The sequence below is a fragment of the Nicotiana sylvestris genome, chromosome 11, assembly GCF_000393655.2.
Source record: "Nicotiana sylvestris chromosome 11, ASM39365v2, whole genome shotgun sequence".
Classification (NCBI taxonomy): Eukaryota; Viridiplantae; Streptophyta; class Magnoliopsida; order Solanales; family Solanaceae; genus Nicotiana; species Nicotiana sylvestris.
The window spans coordinates 138,411,313-138,434,296 of record NC_091067.1 but is presented as its reverse complement, the minus strand read 5'-3'; the positions used below and the strand labels follow the sequence as shown (position 1 = coordinate 138,434,296).

General features: G+C 39.6%; 1 protein-coding gene and 1 long non-coding RNA gene across 2 annotated transcripts; both read left to right on the top strand.

Moving 5' to 3' along the window:
• Positions 1–2,607: 2,607 nt before the first annotated feature.
• Positions 2,608–4,323, top strand: LOC104221772 (uncharacterized). The gene is made up of 7 exons (XM_070161980.1): positions 2,608–2,628; positions 2,719–2,867; positions 3,316–3,407; positions 3,528–3,535; positions 3,633–3,704; positions 3,869–4,099; positions 4,216–4,323. The coding sequence occupies exons 1-7, from the start codon at positions 2,608–2,610 to the stop codon at positions 4,321–4,323; spliced, it is 681 nt and encodes a 226-aa protein (XP_070018081.1).
• Positions 4,324–14,595: 10,272 nt separating this feature from the next.
• Positions 14,596–17,108, top strand: LOC104222251 (uncharacterized). Its single transcript, XR_709902.2, has 3 exons — positions 14,596–15,005; positions 15,189–15,311; positions 16,108–17,108. It is a non-coding gene; the product is annotated as an uncharacterized lncRNA (long non-coding RNA).
• Positions 17,109–22,984: the final 5,876 nt, after the last annotated feature.

The following is a 22,984-nucleotide window of genomic DNA, read 5'->3' as shown; positions in this document are numbered from 1 at the left end:
TCCCAACATATTTTCATCTTCAAATCAAACTTCACCCAAATCAATTTTTTTAAAACAAATGTGAGAATCTATGATCAAACGCTAGCTTAATAAAAAACAAGGAGCTCCTTTGTAAGTGAGGATTCTAGAAATACTCATTTCAATATGTTTTAATTCCAAATTAGTTAATTAGGTCAGCAATATGAAATTTTCGGACACATTTCCCTTTTATTCAGCTCTATTTACTTGGTATTCAGACGACGTTTCAAAAATAACACCCCACATATAATATATATACTTTTTGACTAGCGAATGCAATTAAATTCGGCTAATCTACTCCCCTTTGTATCCATGTGCCTTAATCTCCTTCTTGCTTCAAATCCAAGCCCAAAGGCCATATTTAGATTTGCTTCATTATTCACAGCTAGCCCATCAACATTGGGCTTATTCACAACTTAATGCCTAAAATACAGGACGAAACAGTTTCATGGTAGAAATGACAACAGATAGCCACCGTAAATGGCTGATATTTAGAAATTAACTAGTACATCTTGAATTTCAGTTTTTCAATTTAATTTTTTCAGAATAAAAATATTCTGAATTGTTCTGAAACTGAGCTTTTAATTTAAAATTTTAGGACAAAATAAGTACTGCTAATCTCTAAATAGCATTCCCGAGAATGGCTATCTCTGCACTTGCCCACAACTAGCCCATCAGCATTGGGCTTGTGCTTACGCTAACTAAACATAAACATACAAGAGAACAAACCATGATTGAATTGACAAATATTGTAAAACAGGGAAAAATATCAGCTATGTACATTTATAATTAGCTTATTATAAAAATTGGTCAATTCATAAAATATTACTAATATTAGCCAAACAGCCATTTGTAGCAAAAAATGTAAATTTTTTGCTTTCTTTTGAGCGGGTGTTATTAGAATAGATTAGGTACATCTTAAGAAGCTTGAATCTCAATTTTGGTATGATTTGGTGGAGTTTAAGGTGGTTTGAATTGAAAATTCGAAGTAGAAGATGAATATAAAAAAATGATAGGTGTATCACACTCTGTATCACTTGTGTATCGCATTTGTATCATATTTGTATCAAATGTATATCATATGTATATCTATGTATACTTGTGTGTGAGATACATGCGTGATATATGTTTGATACATGTGTCGCAGAATAATTTTTTGAACTCGATTTTAACTACGAATTTTGATACCAAATTAATCCAAATCACCTCCAATCTTCATCATTTTGTATATTGACTCATCTATATGTTTTCAATGAATCTCAACCATACCCATTGAAAAAAATTCTTTTTTTGCTTAAATATTTGGAATCTTGTATATATATTTTTTTGTATTTCATCACCTTATTTGTAATCTCATCCATGAAATTTCTTTCCGTCCTGCATCTAATGTTGCTAATCATGCTTAACAATATGGAAGGAGACTTTTGTGTGATTCTTGGAGAGAAAGAACCTTATTAGTGACAAGAAATTGATAAATTAGAATTTTTTTGGGACATTTATGTAAGATTTCCTTTTATACAATCATAACCACATACTTCGTGATTAAGTATGCAAATAGAGAAAGTAATAGAAAAATAAGGAAGTGGTTAAGAGTAATAAAATAATCTCGTTATCCAATTCGTGAGGGATCCTTAACCGCACCAATGTTTATATTCCATACGAAGGATTTGAATAGCCTGAAATGTCTACATCCAACTTCCAAGGTTCCCTCCATCAAATATATAAATTAAAAACAAAACAAAAGCTAGAAATAGCCGCAAGGATTATCTGAGTTGATTGGGTGAATGATTTTTATCTGGAAGATCTGAGATCGATTCCCCACACCGATAACACAACTGCTTATGTTTTTAAAATTATGAATTCATATTTATTATTTTTGTAATTTTAATAGATTTTTACACGTAAATTTTAGGTGAAATTCAAAAATAGTCAGACTTATACGTGGTAATTGAAAAATAGCCACAGTTTTAAAAGTAATCGAAATTTAGCCGTTTTTCAAGTAGAGATAAATCTGAACGAAAAAACTATTCAAAATATGGAAAATATTACAGCATAATATACTAGAGTTCGAATTTTTACATGTGAACTTCCAGCATAATATATTGGGTTCCAACATAATATACTGGAGTTCCAGCATAATATACTGGAAGTTCATACATACGTGCTCCAATCTCCAGTATATTATGCTAGAACTTTCTATGTGCTGATGTTTCAGTATAATGTGCTGGAGTTTCAGCATGATATGCTGGAAGTTCATACACATGTGCACCAATCTCTAGTATATTATACTGGAACTTTCCGTGTTACAGCAAAATAATAGTTATTTTTTAATGACTTTGCAAACACTATTTATTTTTCAATTATCAATCTAAAAACTGGCTAGCCAGTACTATTTGGACCGACGGATTCGCGCCGCGTAGGCCCCATTTGGGAGGTCTCGAACCTGGGACTTCTGGTGAAGGGAAGAGCGGTCTCATCCACTGCACTAGTGGACCACGGGTGGTTAAAAAAAAAAACTCCATTTCATTTTGATGTTTCCTTGACCAATGACTTATTTGTCATTTGATGCTTCTCTGAAGTCGAATTGTAATGCCTTTGTCACTTGAAGAGGTACGCAAATTCAACAACTTTTTGAGGATAATTTCAATATATGTTGTTTTAACTGTTTGATGGGCATCAATTTTTGTATTGGCATTGTAGTATGAAATAGCACAGATGTATGTGGTCATGAAAATGCAACAACAGAGCACCACTGGTAATGAGGGGGTAGAGGTTTTACAAAACAGACCATTCACTGATGTTGAATTCGGGGAGGGCCAATACACGTCCAAAATTTACCGTTTTCAGAGGTAACTTCAAATAGGCATAGAGTAAAACTTTGCTGATATCAATTCATTTCGCGAATAGCTCTATTTTGTTTGATTTGATTTAGTAAGTGGTACTGGCATTAAGTAACAAAACTAAAAGGTCTTTATTTGCTTGAGAAGTTAGGGATTTTTCTCTAACAGGGGTAGGTTGCCTTTTTGGCTTGATTTAACAATTTGAGCCATAGTTATACCAGAATTATTAACTGGATGTTCTGGTGATCTTAGAGCGCGTTTGTTTTTTATGGAGGCATTTTTTTTTATTCCCCTTTGTTGAAGCTATTGCTCCTTTGGTGACTCGAACCCACGACCCTGGGGTTGTAGGTGGGGGTGCTAACTATCTGAGCAACCCCTCTTGTCTGTGGAGGCAATAGTTATTCAAAGTTCTTGTATTGGCATGTTTTGTCCGACTCAAGTCACCCTACATTTGCAGCAAAGCTCCAACTTGGTTGACTAAATTTGCATCTCCTAATGCCCTTGCTGTGAGAGAGGACACTTGGAATGCTTATCCAAAATGTAGATCAGGTTAGTGTTCATACTTGCAAATAGAATATTCTTTTTTAGTTAGCAATACAAGTCTTTGTTATAGTTTTATATTAACCGATTTACTGGTTTCTGTCTGGAATACGAAATCATCTGATGCAGTTATTAAGGTAATTAACATTTACGACCTTCCATCAATCCTGTGCTTTGTGGAAGTATCTTGTAGTAGTGTAGTATCAAAGATACTCAGTAGTTCTCTTTTTGCAGTGTCCGGGTTTTTCAAAGTTCTTAATGACCGTTGACACTGTCCATAAAGCTGATAATGGATACTCAGAAAATGTAAGTTTAATGTACTTGGCTATAGTGCTTAATGGAGTTGAGCTGTTGCAGTTCGTGCTTGGCTAGACTAGTGACATTAATTTCCATTTTTCTATGTACAGTTTCTATATAAGAATCTTTGTAATTGTTTTATGACATGGATTTAAGAAAAAATGCAACTATAGGTGCACGGTCTGAGCAAGCAACAACTAGCTGCCAGGCAGGTGGAAGTTATTGATATTGCTTCAGCTGCAAGTGATTATTGGAATTACATTGTGGGAAGAAGCACCGTCGATTTTTCTAAGTTCAAATCTGCTAGGACTGGTCGCGGGCCGCTGCTGAAGGGCTGGAAGGTTTGTATCTCTTTCTTTCAACAGCATTTGAGAGCTAGTTTGCCCGATCCCCTTTCTTTGAAGGTATAGCTACTAGGACTTGGTTCTCTCTCTTGGGTAGGTTCTTGAGTTTGCAAAAATAGAAACTTACTATAAAGGGAGAAGAGGACTTGGCTACAATTGCAAATTGGATATCTTAGATTTTTATTGCCTACTTCTCCATTGCTATTTTCCGTTTTCTGTTTACACTTAAAACAGATAGACTGTACATTTCTGAAGCTATTATATCTAACATTATTCAGTTCTGAAAATATGACTGATTTATCCAGACACATGAGTGGTCTAGCCAGAAGAATAAAAAAAGTTTTGGTTTTGCTAAATAAAAAAAAAGAAGACTGAGCAATCCTTGTGGTATCAGAAACCTCAATCTTAGAAATTGAGGGGAAAAGAATTGAAGAATGACTACCAGAAGCTTCTCTAAAACCTAGTAAAAGATATTATTGATGAAATTAAATTTTCTTGAAACTCAAGTTTTATTTGCTTCCAAGTGGGATCATGCAGGGCTTTTTCCCTTGTACTGAAGTTTCAACTACTGTATAACTTTAACAAGCTTTTGTGCCTTTCATGTTTAAACTATGGACTACAGGAACTGAACGTTTGCTTCAGGGTTTGAAGATTTCAATAATATGCATTTCGACTCTACTCGCCGACCTATGCCGAGCAGCCCTTCATGATGTTGCCCCATTTTCAGGTTGTGTGCCAAGGCCATCATGAAAATCCTTGCCACAACCCACACCTGCCGAGGACCTTTGTCAGGGGGTTAACAGTAGGCCACTATCCTACCATCGAAAGTTGATAGGGCAGAAATTTGAATGATGCGTCGCCGGCACGATGGCCGTGCGATCCGTCGAGTTATCATGAATCATCGCAGCAACGGGCAAAGCCCGCGTCGACCTTTTATCTAATAAATGCATCCCTTCCAGAAGTCGGGGTTTGTTGCACGTATTAGCTCTAGAATTACTACGGTTATCCGAGTAGTAGATACCATCAAACAAACTATAACTGATTTAATGAGCCATTCGCAGTTTCACAGTCTGAATTTGTTCATACTTACTGTTACGCAACGCCTTCCTGATGATCTTTGGAAGGGCAACGTAAGGCTAAGCAACCGATGTCAGTGCGGTTGCTGTCCGCCAATGAGGTCCTCGCCGCACGCTAGACTAGATTGTCAGTGCCGTGCGGGAAAACCAATGTCGTAAGCAAATTGCGGAAGCTGAGAGAGAATTGGGTTTTGAATGATGATGATGATTTTATTGCTGAATGAAAATGCTGATTACAATGATGTGGTGTCGAGGGGGAGAGACACCAGAAAATGCTGATTGAAATGTTTGATTGTTTGGTCCCCCTTAATAATGCTTAAAAAAAATAAACCAACATTACAAGACTAGTCCTAATAAAGCTGTAGAAGCACACTGAAATGAAAATGATGAAAACTAGTCTATGATTACAATGAAAAGGACTTAGATTATTACAAGGAAAAACTAAGTCCGATGGCAGCATCTTTGTCTTGCGGGTCTGCGCGCGCGTTGCTGTGGGCGCGCGCGACACTTGATGTGCTGGCCTGAGGCTGGGCACTGGTGCTTGGCATCAGGGTCTGTGCGCGAGGCGCTGTTGGAATGGGCCTGCAGCTGGGCGCTGGCGAGGCATCAGGATCTGCGCGCGCGGCATTGTCAGGGCGCGCGGCGCTGTTGTCAATGACCAGCCCTTGGGCGCTGGCGAGAGGCATCGGTGGGGCGACAGAGGCACATGCGCGCTTGTCACTTGGCGCAGCCAAGACCACGGGGCCGACCATGGCGCTAGGCATTGTGAGGCTTGCTAGGCCGCCATGGGGCGCGGCCAAGGGGTCATGGGGCATGTCTGGAAAGCAGCCCATGACATTCTCCCCCACCTGAGTTGGCGCCGTCCTCGGAGCCTTATGATGATGATGATGATGATGATGATTCTGATGGTTGTTGGATGGGAGGTCTGCGCCCCTCTGTTCTGTGAGCTTGTTGTTGTAGCGAAGCAATGATTTCATGCGGCTGACATGGAAGACTGGATGGATCTTCCACCAGGATGGAATTTTCACCTGGTATGTGGACTTCCCAATGCGTTTTTCAATGGGCAGGGGCCCGATGTATTTTTGTTGCAGCCGAGGGTCATGGGTCCTTTCTGCAAACAAGTACCGCTTTGGGATGCATAGCATTACTTTGTCCCCTGGTTGATGTTGGGCAAAGCAAAGATTTTGTTCGGTGAACCTTTTTGCCCGCTCTTGGGCCCTGATGAGATAGCTCCGCACTATCTCCATGTTGCGCTCCCATTCGCTCGAGAAGTTGGCAGCTCGAGGAGATTTCGGCATGGTTGATGCATTCACCGTTTGCGGGAGAAGCGGTTGCTGTCCGGTAACAATTTCAAAAGGGCTCTTGTTTGTATGATGGCTCTTTTGAGAATTGAAACACAGTTGAGCAGCATCCAGGAGCTTCACCCAATGCTTCTGTGATCCGGTTGCGAAGTTGCGGAGATATTCCTCCAGCATGTCATCGAACCGGTCTGTCTGGCCATCCGATGGTGGATGGATGTCTGAGTTGTGACTCAATGTTGACCCAAAGCACCTGAAGAGATGGGTCCAAAAGTTGCTAGTGAAGCGTGAGTCGCGCCTACTAACAATGTGTTTGGGCAGGCCCCAATGTTTGACAATGTGCGAGAAGAAGAGTCGAGCTGTATCTTCCGCTGATGCATTTTGCGGGGCTGCTATGAAAGTTGCATAGTCTGAGAACTGATCTATGACAACCATGATGGATGCAAGATTGCCGACTTGGGGCAATCCCGTGATGAACCTGAGGGAAACACTTTCCCATGGTCTATGAGGGACATGTGATGGCTGCGAGGGTCCCGGCTGTGATGAGTGATCCGACTTGTCCTTGTGGCATGGCTGACAAGTCTTCACACGATGATGAGCGTCACCAGTCTTTTGAGGCCGATGACATGATGGCTGATTGTTGCTGCGAAGGGTAGCCTGAACCTGGGGTTCATGTCTGTTGACTACCTTCTCCAACTGCATGGCCGAGATGTTTTCAGCGGCCATCTTTATGGGAAAGCATGGTATGGTGCAGGGCTTGGCCCCGTTTTCTCCCATCATCAGGAGCATGTTGGCAAATGGTACCGGAATGGTGTTGGTTTGCCTCATGAACTCTAAACCCACTATGATGTCGAAGTCATCTATGATTGCGATGCGCAGGTCGATGCTTCCTTTGTATGGGCCAAGTTTCACTGGGACATTTGTAGCTGTTCCACCCAATGTCTGAGGTGGTGAGTTGATAGCCTTGACGCGGCCTTTGCTCTTTTGTACCACAAGACCTAGGCGCGCTACTTGCGTTGATGACAAGTAGTTGTGGGTGGCACCCGTGTCTATCAATGCGTGAAGGGGCTTGCCGTTCACTTTCAATTCGACGAACATGAGGGTCCTCGCTTGTTTAGGAGGTCCTTCGTCCATCTTTTCTTTCCCTTTCCTGGTGATCGGGACTGATGTTTTCTTAGGAGGACATGCACTGGTCCCCGCTAAGGCATGAGGGATAGAGCCAACAATTGCATTGAAGGCGCCTACCTGGTTGTCTTCAGATGTGTCTGATGCATCTGTCTCATCCTCGACAGTCTGATGAGCATTGACCTTGATGTTTGGGCATTCATTGTTCCAATGTGCCCCGCCGCAATGACGGCATTCTGAGGGAGGCTTTCTCCCCTGATTGTTGTTGATGGATGCAGCACTGTTGCTGTTGGAGGGAGGAGTCTTAGTTTTGGATGCACTCCGATCTCCCCCACTTTTGCTTGGGCCACCATTGCTGGGATGGTGCCCGTTGGATCCCCCTCGGACAGACGGCTGGGGCCTGTCGTTCTGAGTTCCCAAATGATAGTCGCCAAGGCATTCTGCAGCTTGAATGGCCTTGGGCAGGGTGTCTACCCGTTGTCGCTGTAGTTCCATACGGGCATGAGGTTTCAAACCTTCTATGAATGCGAAGAGTTTGTCTTTGTCCCCCATGTCGCGTATGTTTAGCATGAGTGCGGAGAATTCGCGCACGTACTCCCTCACTGATCTGGTGTGGCGGAGGTCCCGTAGCTTTCTCCTTGCATTGTATTCCACATTTTCGGGAAAGAACTGCAGGCGTATGGCTACCTTCAATTCGTCCCATGTCTGAAGAGTATCTTCACCGGCCTTGATGGCTTCGTGTTTGACCCGCCACCAAAGTTTGGCATCGCCCTGAAGATACATGGCAGCAGTCGCTACCTTTTTGGATTCCTCCAAATGGCCCACGGCATCGAAGTATTGTTCGATGTCGAAGATGAAGTTTTCCACTTCTTTAGCATCCCGGGATCCGTCGTATGGCTTTGGCTCCGGTATCTTAAGCTTTTGTGGAATGGGGGTGAGGTTTGCTGCACCCCTGATGTGATGGTCGCCTTCTCGAAGTAGGCTCTGTAAGGCAGCATTGACAACGTTGAGCTTGTCTGTCAAGTCGTTTATGGTTTGCTGCATGGCAGTTAGTCTGTCTGCCTCATGTTGCTGATGGGCTAAATCGTCGGCACGCTCCTGTTGGAGGTCCTCAAATTTGCCATGAATATTGGCAGTTTCGATGGCTGCCGTTTGTCGGTCCTCGTCGGAGTCACGACTGATGTTTGCAATGTCATTTTCGGCCTGCCGCATTCGGCGGTCCAGGTCGTCCAACCTTTGCACTAGGTTGTTGTTTTGATCAGGCACCGTATCCACGATGGGTCGTAATCGGTCAACCGTCTCTTCTAGGGATGCTAGACGCTCCCCATGATTCACCATGGTCAGAAATGGTGATGATGGCAAATGTTTTCCCTCGTCCGATGTCGAGCCTAGGCTCTGATACCAACTGTTACGCAACGCCTTCCTGATGATCTTTGGAAGGGCAACGTAAGGCTAAGCAACCGATGTCAGTGCGGTTGCTGTCCGCCAATGAGGTCCTCGCCGCACGCTAGACTAGATTGTCAGTGCCGTGCGGGAAAACCAATGTCGTAAGCAAATTGCGGAAGCTGAGAGAGAATTGGGTTTTGAATGATGATGATGATTTTATTGCTGAATGAAAATGCTGATTACAATGATGTGGTGTCGAGGGGGAGAGACACCAGAAAATGCTGATTGAAATGTTTGATTGTTTGGTCCCCCTTAATAATGCTTAAAAAAAATAAACCAACATTACAAGACTAGTCCTAATAAAGCTGTAGAAGCACACTGAAATGAAAATGATGAAAACTAGTCTATGATTACAATGAAAAGGACTTAGATTATTACAAGGAAAAACTAAGTCCGATGGCAGCATCTTTGTCTTGCGGGTCTGCGCGCGCGTTGCTGTGGGCGCGCGCGACACTTGATGTGCTGGCCTGAGGCTGGGCACTGGTGCTTGGCATCAGGGTCTGTGCGCGAGGCGCTGTTGGAATGGGCCTGCAGCTGGGCGCTGGCGAGGCATCAGGATCTGCGCGCGCGGCATTGTCAGGGCGCGCGGCGCTGTTGTCAATGACCAGCCCTTGGGCGCTGGCGAGAGGCATCGGTGGGGCGACAGAGGCACATGCGCGCTTGTCACTTGGCGCAGCCAAGACCACGGGGCCGACCATGGCGCTAGGCATTGTGAGGCTTGCTAGGCCGCCATGGGGCGCGACCAAGGGGTCATGGGGCATGTCTGGAAAGCAGCCCATGACAATACATATGTACTACATCATAGCTAGCACATGTATATGAGTTGTATAGTAGGTGTAATTAGGTATATGGCAACTAATAGATTAGGTGAATTAGTATTACAAATAGGCCTTGTAATCTTCTCTTCTAGAAATGACATATAGAACTTCTTTGGTTTCTAACATGGTATCAGAACATTGAAGTTTTTTCATCAGTTTGTGGTTGGGAATTTTTTTTTCCCGTTCGAATTATTTTTGTTCAAAACAGTCTTTCGCTGCTTTGATTCTATTTCACTATTTCCGACCATTTTTTGCCCCGGACGCTTCTTTACAGATTTTTCTACTCACTATTCCGACCAAAGTGGTACTGTCAGAATTTTTTTTTCCTGACAACTTTCATTTTCCAAGATCACTGTTCCAGCACTGTTCACTGTACTGTTCACTATTTACTGCACTATTCACTGTTCAAATATTACTATTCATTGTTCACTGTACTGTTCAAATATCAATGTTCACTGTTCACTGCACTGTTTAAATTTCACTGCACTGTTCTTGACTATTTAATTCTGCTATTATTCGGGTGCAAGATGACTAAAACGAAACCTACCGTTGATGTCATTCCGGTTATGTCCAAAATTACGGAGAATAAGTTCATGGGTTACAATTACATGGATTGGAGTAAGACGATCTGTCTCTATTTGCGGAGCATCGACAAAGAGAACCACTTGATTGATGATCCACCCAAGGATGAGACTAAATCAGTCTGGTTAAAGGAGGATGCAAAATTGTTTCTCCAAATCAAGAATTTGATGCACAGTGAGGTAAATGATCTAGTTTCTCATTGTGATTATGTGAAGGATCTAATAGATTATTTAGAATTTTTGTACTCTGGCAAAGGAAACTTGTCTCGCATGTATGATGTGTGCCAGGCATTTTACCATCCATCCATGCAAGATCGCTCTCTCACCACTTACTTTTCAGAGTTTAAGAAGGTGTATGATGAGCTTAATGTTATATTGTCATTTAGTCCAGATGTGAAGGTACAACAGGCTCAGCGTGAACAACTGGCGGTTATGAGTTTCCTTTCTGGTCTTTCTCCCGAATTTGAAGGGGCCAAATCGCAAATTTTATCTGGGACTGCTATCTCTTCCTTGAAAGAGGCCTTTACAAGAGTGTTGCGTACTGAAAAGTCTCATCCAGGTCCGATAGCCACGATCGATAGTGGTGCTCTGCTTAGCCGCGTCCAAAAGAATAGGAGTCATAGTAATCGCAATCGGAGTAGCGATAGTCGAGACCTAAAGCAAGGGGAAGTTGAATGTTTTTATTGTCATGAGCTCGGTCATACCATACGTTATTGTGTGAAGCTTCAGAATAAGAACAAAAGATCTCAGTATGCCAACATCGCCACTTCAGAGACTATTTCACCATCTCAGTCATCATCTCCTCCTATCAATACTATCCCCGAGTCAGGTAAAACCACTAAGTGTCTCCTCTCTTCGTCATCTAAATGAGTCATTGATTCTGGTGCCACAGATCATATACATACCCAATGTTCCACAGTTACTTTAGCCGATGGGTCTACCTCATATGTTTTAGGGTCTGGCACTGTTAACCCAACATCTTCTCTTTTCCTTAGTTTCGTCTTAAATTTGCCTGATTTTTCTTTCAATCTAATATCTGTCAGTGAACTTACTCGTACTCTAAGTTGTTGTGTCTCATTTTTTCCCAATTATTGTCTTTTTCTGGATCTTACGACGAAGCAGATTATTGGTAAAGGTTCTGAGTCTGGGGGTCTCTATGTTCTTGAATCACAGGTGCCGAAATCCATTTCTTGTTCAACTGTGTTGTCTCCCTTTGATGTACACTGTCGATTGGGTCATCCATCCTTGTCTAGTTTGAAGAAGTTATATCCTCAGTTTTAGAGTATTTCCTCTTTAGATTGTGAGTCATGTCAGTTTGCTAAACACCATCGCCTTCCTAAAGTTTCTAGAGTCAATAAACGGGTCGACTTACCTTTTGAGTTAGTTCACACCGATGTTTGGGGTCCATGTCCTATTATCTCTAAAACTGGTTTTAGATATTTTGTTACCTTTGTGGATGATCATTCTCGTGTTACTTGGTTATATTTAATGAAAAATCGTTCGGAGTTGTTTTCAATTTTTTGTGCTTTTTGTGCTGAAATAAAAACTCATTTTAATGTTTCCGTTCGTAATTTAAGGAGTGACAATGCAAAAGAATATTTTTCGGATTTGTTTAAAGATTATATGGCTACAAATGGTATTCTACATCAATCTTCTTGTGTTGACACCCCTTCTCAAAATGGGGTTGCGGAACGAAAAAATAGACATCTTCTTGAAGTAGGCCGAGCACTCCTCTTTCAAATGAAAGTGCCAAAATATTTTTGGACTGATGCCGTCTCTACAGCTTATTTTTTAATAAATCGTATGCTATCTTCTGTACTTCATGGTAATATTCCTTACAACATTCTTTTTTCCTCTAAGCCATTATTTCCTATTGAACCCAAAATATTTGGTTGTACTTGTTTTGTTCGTGATGTTCGTCCACAGGTAACTAAATTAGATCCAAAGTCCCTTAAGTGTGTGTTCTAAGGGTACTCACATCTTCAGAAAGGTTATCGGTGTTATTCTCCAGATCTCAAAAGGTACTTAGTGTCTGCCGATGTCACATTCCATGAAAATTATCCGTTCTTTTCTTCATATGTTTATAACAGTCCTGAGGAAGAAGATGATACTTTGGTCTACACTGTCACACATCCAGTTAGTTCTCCAACACCTCTTCCTCAGTCACCCGTTTCCCTCGATCGACCATCCGAGCAGCCACCTGTTCTTCGTGTGTATACCAAGCGACAACAAACCTCAAAACCCGATCCTTTACCTACTTCTACTTCGTCGGTAGATCCAACCTCCTGTGTTTCAGATCCTAGTTTGGATCTTCCTATTGCCATTCGCAAAGGTACACGACAATGTACTTATCCTATTTCTTCTTTTGTGTCTTATGACCATTTGTCTACTTCTTCTAGCTCGTTTATTGCATCATTAGATTCTGCTAGGATACCTAAAACTGTTCGTGAAGCATTGTCCCACCCAGGTTGGCATGATGCAATGATAGAAGAGATGATGGCTTTAGATGAGAATGGTACTTGGGAGTTGGCCGATCTGCCCACTAACAAAAAGGCTATTGGGTGCAAGTGGGTATTTGCTGTTAAGTTTAACTCCGATGGGACAGTAGCTCGCCTTAAGGCACGCCTTGTTGCAAAAGGGTATGCACAGACCTATGGAGTCGACTATTTGGATACTTTTTCCCCGGTCGCCAAGTTAGCTTCTGTTCGATTATTCATTTCCATGGCAGCTACTTATGATTGGCCTCTGCATCAGCTTGATATAAAGAATGCTTTTCTACATGGAGATCTTCAGGAAGAAGTATATATGGAGCAACCACCTGGGTTTGTTGCTCAGGGGGAGTGTGGAAAGGTATGTCGTCTTCGAAAATCTCTTTATGGGCTGAAACAGAGTCCCCGTGCTTGGTTTGGCAGATTTAGTGAGGCTGTTCTAGAATATGGGATGAAGAAAAGCAATTGCGATCATACGGTGTTTTATAAAAAGTCTGATGATGGTATTCTTTTATTGGTAGTATATGTTGATGACATCGTTATTACTGGAAGTGATATTACAGGAATTTCAACTCTAAAGTCTTTCCTTCACACTCAATTTCAGACGAAAGATTTAGGGCAACTAAAGTATTTTTTGGGAGTTGAAGTTACACGGAGCAAGAAAGGCATCTTCTTGTCCCAAAGGAAATATACTCTTGACTTGTTAGCTGAAACTGGAAAGTTGGGATCTAAACCATGCAGCATGCCAATGGTTCCTAACACACAACTCGTGAAAGAAGACGGTGAGTTATTCGAAGATCCAGAGAAATATAGGAGATTGGTTGGGAAACTGAACTATCTTACAGTAACTCGTCCCGATATCGCATACTCTGTCAGCATTGTGAGTCAGTTTATGTCTTCCCCAACAGTCAGGCATTGGGCGGCTCTGGAGCAGATTCTTTGTTATCTAAAGGGATCTCCAGGACGGGGTCTAGTATATAAGAATAATGAACACACTAACATTGAGTGTTTCACAGATGCAGATTGGGCAGGGTCAAAAGCCGATAGGAGATCCACGACAGGATATTGCATTTTTGTTGGTGGAAACTTGATTTCGTGGAAGAGTAAGAAACAAAATGTCGTATCTCGATCTAGTGCGGAAGCAGAATACAGAGCTATGGCACAATCTGTGTGTGAGGTTGTATGGGTACATCAACTATTAAGTGAAGTTGGCTTCCAAACTACATTGCCAGCAAAGTTGTGGTGTGATAATCAAGCTGCTCTTCATATCTCCTCTAATCCTGTATTTCACGAAAGGACTAAGCACATTGAAATAGATTGTCACTTTGTTCGTGAAAAGATTCAACAAAAGCTCATCTCTACAGGTCATGTTAGAACTGGAGATCAATTGGGAGACATTTTCACAAAAGCTTTGAATGGAGCTCGAGTTGAATATATCTGTAACAAGTTGGGCATGATCAATATATATGCTCCAACTTGAGGGGGAGTGTTGACATACAAGTTGTCTAGCACATGTATACACATGTACTACATCATAGCTAGCACATGTATATGAGTTGTATAGTAGGTGTAATACAAGTTGTGTAGCACATGTATACACATGTACTACATCATAGCTAGCACATGTATATGAGTTGTATAGTAGGTGTAATTAGGTGTATGACAACTAATAGATTAGGTGAATTAGTATTATAAATAGACCTTGTAATCTTCTCTTCTAGATATCAAATATAGAACTTCTTTGGTTTCTAACAGATAGCAATTACAATACCCTGTGTGCTCTGAACAGTATGAGTGCACTAGCAAGTAGTTAAGCTAGTCCGAGCTATATGGTAAAGTTGCTTTCTCTTAGAAACTGAAACATTCAGTGACTGTTGTAATACTGAGCTTCATATTACGGAGATAGACTGAAGGAGGTTAGAGAACATATTGAGATTAGAAGAAGTCATTTAGTTTCTTTTAAGGGACTTTCATCCTCAGAAAGAAACTCTTGAGCATGAGATCCTGGTGCATTCAGTCTTTGATTGTGGCAGATCACTAAAAATATTGGCCCAATTTTGAATGTTATGTACTAAATTTGACTGTTTAACTATCTGATAGTGTCATCAAGCAGATTGACGGAGTACCATTGCTGTAAGGGTTTAGCTGAATTTGCTTTCTAACTGCTCCTCTTGGTTTTACATTTAAAGTTTTCAATTTTGGGAGATTTTGAAGCTTCTTCGATTACGATCCCTGTCCTCTCAACCAACATGAGTATCAATATTATGTTGTGCTTCTCTTCTCTCTCTACCTAACCTTTATTTAACCGTTTTTCAGGGGGAAAGGGCTCTTTTCCTGGAAAGTTATCGCAATTGCTTTGCCTGGATTGATGAATGGTTCGGCTTGACGACAGAGATGATCCGTGAGTTAGAGCGAGAAAGTGATTATTCGTTGAATATGGTAAAAGTGGATTTTTTATATTTCTTGGGAATTTTTCGGTTTCTACTCCACATTGAGATAGCAAGTTATTATGTGTTTTTAAAGCCAGAAGCTTAATTTCTAGCTTTCCTAATGAGATATCCTTGAATGCCAGTTTCGCTTCTACATTTTATCAATCAAGCTATGCAAATGCACAGGGTATTAGTTTTAACAACATGCATTAGTTTAAAGCTCATAAATGTAAGTATAAACTGTGCAGTACTTGGTAATTGAACTACGGTTCAGAATCAAATAACTGTAAACTCTATACTCCAAATGAAATGTGGATTGCAAAGCCAAAAGATACTTGAGAATGTAAGCCATGTCTTTCTGTAACATGATAAAGGACATAGTCTATACAAGAATATATTCACCTCCTGAAAAGTATGCTTAGCATATTTTAAAGTACTGACATTACTCACAATTCTTTTTGTCATATTTGTTGTACAATATTTTTTTCTCTAATATTGAAAATGTACCATCGTGATTGCACAAGGCTTTTTGATCCATGATGTTTGGATGTTTGGGAGGGGAGCCTTGGCGTAACTGGTAAAGTTGTTGTTATGTGACCAGGAGGTCACGGGTTCAAGCCATGAAAATTGTCTCTTGCAGAAATGCAGGGTAAGGTTGCGTACAATAGACCCTTGTGGTCCGGCCCTTTCCCCGAACTGCCTTTTTTGGACGTATCGATGTTTACAGTACTTTCAGATGAATGTGCATTGTCATTAATGATTTAATATACTTATGATTCTAACAACTAAAACCATCTTTTTGACAGAAACTTGGCCGGCCTTGTTCAGCTGAGAGGAATTGGATAACACCAGAAGAATCTTCAATTGGAGGCGAAAAGTCTATCGCATGAATTTTCCATCCTCATCCTGCGCAATTAGCGGTCTTTGGTACAGTTCGTCTCATAATTGGGCTTAAACATAAACAATTAGAAGATTACCAGCATACTTATTAAGGTTTTAGGATGAAGTTCCCGGTGATCGATATGCATAATGTCAGCTTGTTCTGGGCCTAAATGCAGGGACTCTGATTATATATTTTTTAACAACCAGCCAAGTCTTGTTTTCTAAATATTCATTCTTTAAGGGAGAAATTCAAAAATAGCCAGATTTACAACTGGTCGTTCAAAAATAGCCCAATTTCAAAAGTAATCGAAATTTAGCCACTTTTCATGTAAAGATAAATCTGAGTGAAAACACTGTTCAAAACCCGGAAAATACGTCAGTATATTATACTGGAGTTCCAGCATAAATATGCTTGAACTCCAGCATATTATACTGGAGTTCCAGGATAAGTATGTTGGAACTCCAGCATAATATAAGTATGCTGGAACTCCAGCATAATATGATGGAGTTCGAGCAAGTATAATTGTCCAGTATAATATACTAGAGTTTGGAGCACCGGTATTCCAGTCTCCAGTATATTATACTGGAGTCAGCAAAGTATACCAATCCAGCATAATATGCTGGAGTTCATACACAGGTGCACCGTACTCCGGTATATTATGCTGGACCGGTCTCTGTTGCAGCAAAATAGTGACTATTTTTCATTGACTTCGTAAATGCTGGCTTTTTTTGAATGACCAGTCCGAAAACTGGCTATACCGTGCTATTTTTACATTCTTTACGGGGGTGGATTATTGATGAAGCTGTGGTGGAAATTGGAAACTGTTGTAAATATAATAAGCCTCCTAGTGTAAACTGTATATTATGTATAATCTAGATGAATTTAGTTCGACATCTGGTTTATGTATATTTTGACATTCTGTAACCATGCTTCATTTTAGTATTTATAAGTATTTTTAGTTCCAATATACAAGATGCACCTTCGATTTAGAATGAGATTTACAGTAGCTTGTGATTGTTTGGTTCCAATACAAGATGTACCCCGGAGTCAAAATTTCAACCAAAACATAAGATAAAATAATTTTACATTTTATTTCGAGATTATTATCCTTATCTCTAATACCGAACAATCCCTAAAATAACAAAGAAGAGGATGACTAATACAAAGAGTGGTGTATAACTCAAGCGTGGCATTGGTAATGTGGTGTTATCTCCTGAGTCTTGCATAAGCAATAAAACCAGATAGGTATAACGAAAACCAAATGTTAGACTTTAATACGAATACTTGTGCAGTTTTGGAGTTATTTACTTAAATGATCATCTAAATTATTGAAATAACGTAGTCAAGTCACCAGATCTCACTTGTAGGATTACACCGGTGATGTTGGTGTTGAGTCAACAATTAAGGTTGTGGTTTGTTGGTGTTGTTGAGTCACCGATAAAAGTTATGGTGGAGTGGTAAGTACTCTTCATCATTAACCAGAAGTTTCGAATTTGAGCCTCGCTTTTGTAAGGAAGCAAATCTCCTAATGTGAAATTTCTCGGTGAGAATCTGAATTTAGTTGGGACCCAATATAAGTACCGGACATCTAGTAAAAAACTAAAAAAAAAAAAATCACATAGTCAAGTTACTTCTGTACTGTAGGATTTTTTTTTCTGGAATTTGAATGGTGGCAGTTCAAACTCTAGTCGTAATTTCTTATTTCATGTTTTAGATAAAAAAAATTGTTTAAATTTTATTTCTATAGTAAAAAGCCAGTCAAGTTTGAAATGATGGCTAAATAGTAGGGCTGCTTATCGAGCGGATCAGGCGGTTATTTACGCTTAACGGTTTAGCTTATCAGTTATTAAATGTATTAATCTGCTAGCCACCCGATAAGATATCGGACGGATTGATATCGTTTAGCTATTATCGGGTAATTTATCGACTTATTTGAATCTATTTACAGAGGTCTATTTTGACAACATACCGATACAAACAATCTGAGGCATATTTAAAAGGTACCATCATTCTGCGTAAATTCTACTCGGTCTAACAGCTAGGTGCTGCTGATGTATACTAACTTCAATCAGTGGCGGAGGCAGGATCTCCACGAAGGGGGTTCAAAAAAAAAATTATATCTAGTGGGAATTGAACTCATGACCTTATGTAGATTTTGAACCCTTTTGATCACTAAACTACACTTTTGGATTGTGTTAAGGGGGTTCAAAACTTAATATATAGAGGTAAAAAACAGATTTTACCTTATATATACAGTGTATTTTTTCGGCGAAGGGGGTTCGGGTGAACCCCCTTGCGCCCTCCTAAATCCGCCCCTGACTTCAACTCATGTTCATATAGCTAACTAGTTTGTAAAAATACATATGCTTATACTAATTTCAAGAAAGATTTACGCCCAACTTCTAGAAATCTGAAGCATACTTAAGGTTATAGTGATACGGTGATACCACAGTTAGGGATGTTCAAAACTGAATCGAAATCGAAAACCGAACCGAAATCGAAGTTTAATGGCTTATTGGTATCGGGTTAACGATTTAACGGACGGGAAACGGATTGAAATTTTTTCATTAACGGCTTATCGGTTTGGGAGCGGATTATTTAATTTTCTTAACGAATAATCCGTTAACCCGTTAAGAATATATATATATAATCCAATCCAAATACCACCGGTGATATCATATCTCTATGTTTCGCATCCAATCTAAACGCCAACAATATCATAATCGGCCAAGCGTTACCATTGACCTTAAGTTTCGCTTAACTTACCATCATCAAACACGTGTCATCGCTTTTCCGGTGCCTTTTCATTCACAAGCAAATAATACATAATAGTAGCAGGAAGAAAAGGCAGCATCACCTCCAAACTAAAAGTGAAATCGGTTATTAACATGGTAACTTTACCTTCCGGTAGAAAATAAATGTTGCCGTTAAAGCGGACCATAAAACGATAGTAATAATCAATAACCTTAGTTCAAATTTCTCTACATGTAATGAGTTCAAATTCATCATGTGAAAGAGGAAAGAGACTCATTTAGTTGACCATCAGGCTAACTTGGAACTACTAGAAGAGAGCGTATGTATTCACACAATTCAACTGCTTGTGGAATGTGTAAACCTTGCCACTCAGTATTTTTGTTGCGATAGTACGCCCTCTGTAATGCATGCAATATAGATTGAATTAGGCCGATAACCGCCCGATAAGAGCTAAACCGATACCAATCTGCCTTATATCTTATCGGGTGGCTAGCGGATTAATACATTTAAAAGCCAATAACCGATAAGCCAAACCGTTAAGAGTAAATAACCGCCCAATCCGCCCGATAAGCAGCCCTAACCACAGCTACACAATAAGATATATTAAACTTTTTCAACATACTAATAGTATCACAAGACACAACCAATAAAGTAAAGGAGAAAGAATGAAACTTACCGTCTGCTAGCAATGGCTGTGGCCGTAACTGACGTGTGCTTCTTACTTAGAGGTGACATATGGAGGAAACGAGGAAAAAATTAGAGAAGAGAATGGGAGGCGAAAGTAGCTGGGTTGTTATTGTTGTGGTGTTGTTTGTGTGTTGATTGTTGCATCAAACTTCAGAGAGTAGAGAGTAAGGGTGGCAAGTGGGCTGGTCCGGGACCGGAACCGGCTCGGGACCCCAGGCCAGGATCGGTATTCGTGGGCCTGGTCCAATCTCTTGGATCGGTTCAACAGTTTAAAAAACAATCATTGGGCTGTCAAAAATAGTTGTTGGCTATTTACAAAATAGCCATTTAACCCCCACACCCTCCCACCAAACTTTATTTTAACCTAAAACTTTTTATAATTATAATTTTTCCCTATTTTCAACTATAAATACCCCTCCTTCTTTCATTTTTCTTACAAAATCATCAATCTATCACAATCTCTCTCTAATTTTCTTTTATACTTGCTACTATTGCTTACTTTATTGTTACAATTTGTGAAAAAATTGTGAAGTTGATGAATTGAAGTCTTCAAGTCTTCAACGATAATCAATTTTCAACAAGTTGTTCGTCAATTTGGTAAGCTCGTTCCAACTCTTAAATTTTAATATTATAGTTTTGTTTGTTTTATTTATTTTTTATTACTTGATTAATTAAGATGGCTTCCTTAAAAAAAGAAATTGGTAAAAATAAGGGAAAATCCAAGAGTGGCAAATCTAGTGGTCATGCTGTTCCTCCTCCACTGCCCCCGGCTCCCCGAACCAAACCTCATACACCTGCTATCCTTGAGAGAGAATAGTTTATTACAATTTACTGAGAGTCAATTTTGTCATAATATTGCAGCTGGTGAATAATTAAACCATGAATGAATGAATGCTCTTTATTCTAATCCAACTATTAATGACAATGATGATGAGGAAATTGATTTTGATGAAACTCAACCGGATGATGATACACCCACTAGTCCTGCTCCTCATGTTAACCCAACTAGTGATAACCCTGTTAATCCAAATGATGCCTCATCTGATACTCCCGTTACTGCCCCTACTTTTTCTAGACAAGCCTACCAAACGGACGGAAACATCTCTTGTTTGGCCTTTTTTACTCAACTAATTCCAGAAAATAAGGCTAAGTGTAAAACTTGTGTTATGGAGTTCGATTTTAAATATTTTGGATCGCGTGGGGAGGACGGGAACTTTGGCTAGACACATTAAAAAAACACCCTCAAGATAGAGTCAGATATCTTCATTTGAAAGTTTTTGCCGAAGGCAAAAGTGTGCCTACTCCTAGTCAGGCTGACCCTAGTACCGGTTCAAATCAATTTCAGTCGGAAATTAACACGGTTAAGGGTAGTATTTATATTATGATCCAAAAAAAGATCGGGAAGAATTGGCAAAAATGGTAACTTTTATGTGCTTACCTTATAGTTTTCCTTCTGACCCTAACTTTGTGCATTATATTAGAATTTTTTTTAATCCTACTTATAAAGGTTTTCCTCGCACAACCGTAAAAAGCGATATTTATTAATATAAACATGAATCTGAATAATATTTGCGTTATTTATTTACTCATATAAATTATTGTGTTGCTATTACAACTGATATTGGTAGAAGTGGCAACGACTATGATTACCTTACTGTTATCACTCATTGGATTTATGAGGATTAGATAATGCAAAAATTCATTATTGCTTATAGAATAATTAATTCATGTCACATGGGCAGTTTATTGCTAGCACAATTATAGATATTTGCATATATTTTTGCATTATTAATAAAATAATGTCAGTTTCAATGGATATTTTATGCTACTAGTAACACAAATACTATGCTAAATCCAGCATTTAGTAACATTTTTCATGTTAGATGTATTTGTCATATTTATCATTTAATTGTAGGTGATGGTATGAGAATTTTAAATATTAAAATTGAAAAGGCTATAATGGCTCTTAACTGGCTTTTTTATTCAAACCGTAGAAGTAGAATTAGAAAATATATTAAAGGATGTGATGAATGTGGTCTAAGAGAAAGAAAGGTTCCTAAACCTTGTCCAACTAGATGGAATTACATGTATGAACGTTTGGTTGTTGCATATGAATATAGAAACTCCATAAACTCAACGTTTAATGCACATGTAAGTGATGATGATGATGAGCACCTTATGAATGGGGATTGGGCTAATGTTAAAATGCTAGTTGATTTTTTAGAAAAAATTTATATTGGTACAAATGAAATTTCTGAGCAATATTATCCTACTATTTCTAACTTTTTAGTTTATATTGCAAAACTTGCTCATTTTTCAAAGGGCGGGGGATAAACTTGCTATTGATTCGATGAGAATAAAGTTTAAAAAATATTTTTTTCTCATTTCCCCTATTTATGGTGTTCCTGCTTTTTTAAATCCTTGTATGAAATTAGGAGGTCCTCAATTTTGGTATGAAACTGTTTATAATGGTTTAGCACCTGAAGCAAATGAGTTGTCTCAACTTCCGGAAGCAATAGTCTCAATTAGAATAAATGCTCAAACTATTTATAATGCTTATCAAGTTGCATTAAATCATGCTAGACCAAGTATTCCAATTCCTTCTTCTTCTGATTCTCAGTCATCTAAAAGAACTGTAGGAGTAAGAGCACTTAGTGCTTGGGCGGGGTTTAGGGGTTCTCAAGGTTCTAGTAGTAGTGATTTTTCACAACTAAATGAGCTTGAAATTTACTTGTCGTAGGGAATTAAGGAAATGAATCCCGACGACTCCTTTAATCTTTTGGAATGGTGGAAGGACAAAGAAAAACACTTACCGATTCTTTCGAAGATGGCCTAAGACATTTTAACTATTCAAGCTTCAACAATGGCATTAGAGAGCGCTTTCAGTCAAGCAAGACTTCAACTCGGTGATTATAGAGCGTCTATGAGGGAGAGCTTGGAAAAATCAGTACTTTTCAGAGATTGGATCTGTTCGGAAAGAAGAAATTTTGGACTTGCTGAATCACAACCAGAGGAAAACGAAGCTTACGAAGAAATGCTAGCTGAACTTGCGGAGGATGTTGCTTCGCCCGAAAGCGGTGATGACCAAGCTACTCTTCCATCACCGCCAACGGAAATTCTTCCGGACCTTGAAAGATTTATGAAGTTTGTAAGAGATACCATGTAACTTGTATGCACAAAAATTAGTATGTATTATGTAAGTTGTATTTTGGTACATGTTTATTAGTTTCTTTTTCTTCTCAATGCTGGTATTGACACCTTGTTGTGCTCATTCCAAAGGGGGGGGGGGAAGACTAAGAAGAGTCTGAAACCTTTTTAATCATTTTTTGGACAAAAAACACTTTTGTACTACTTTAAAA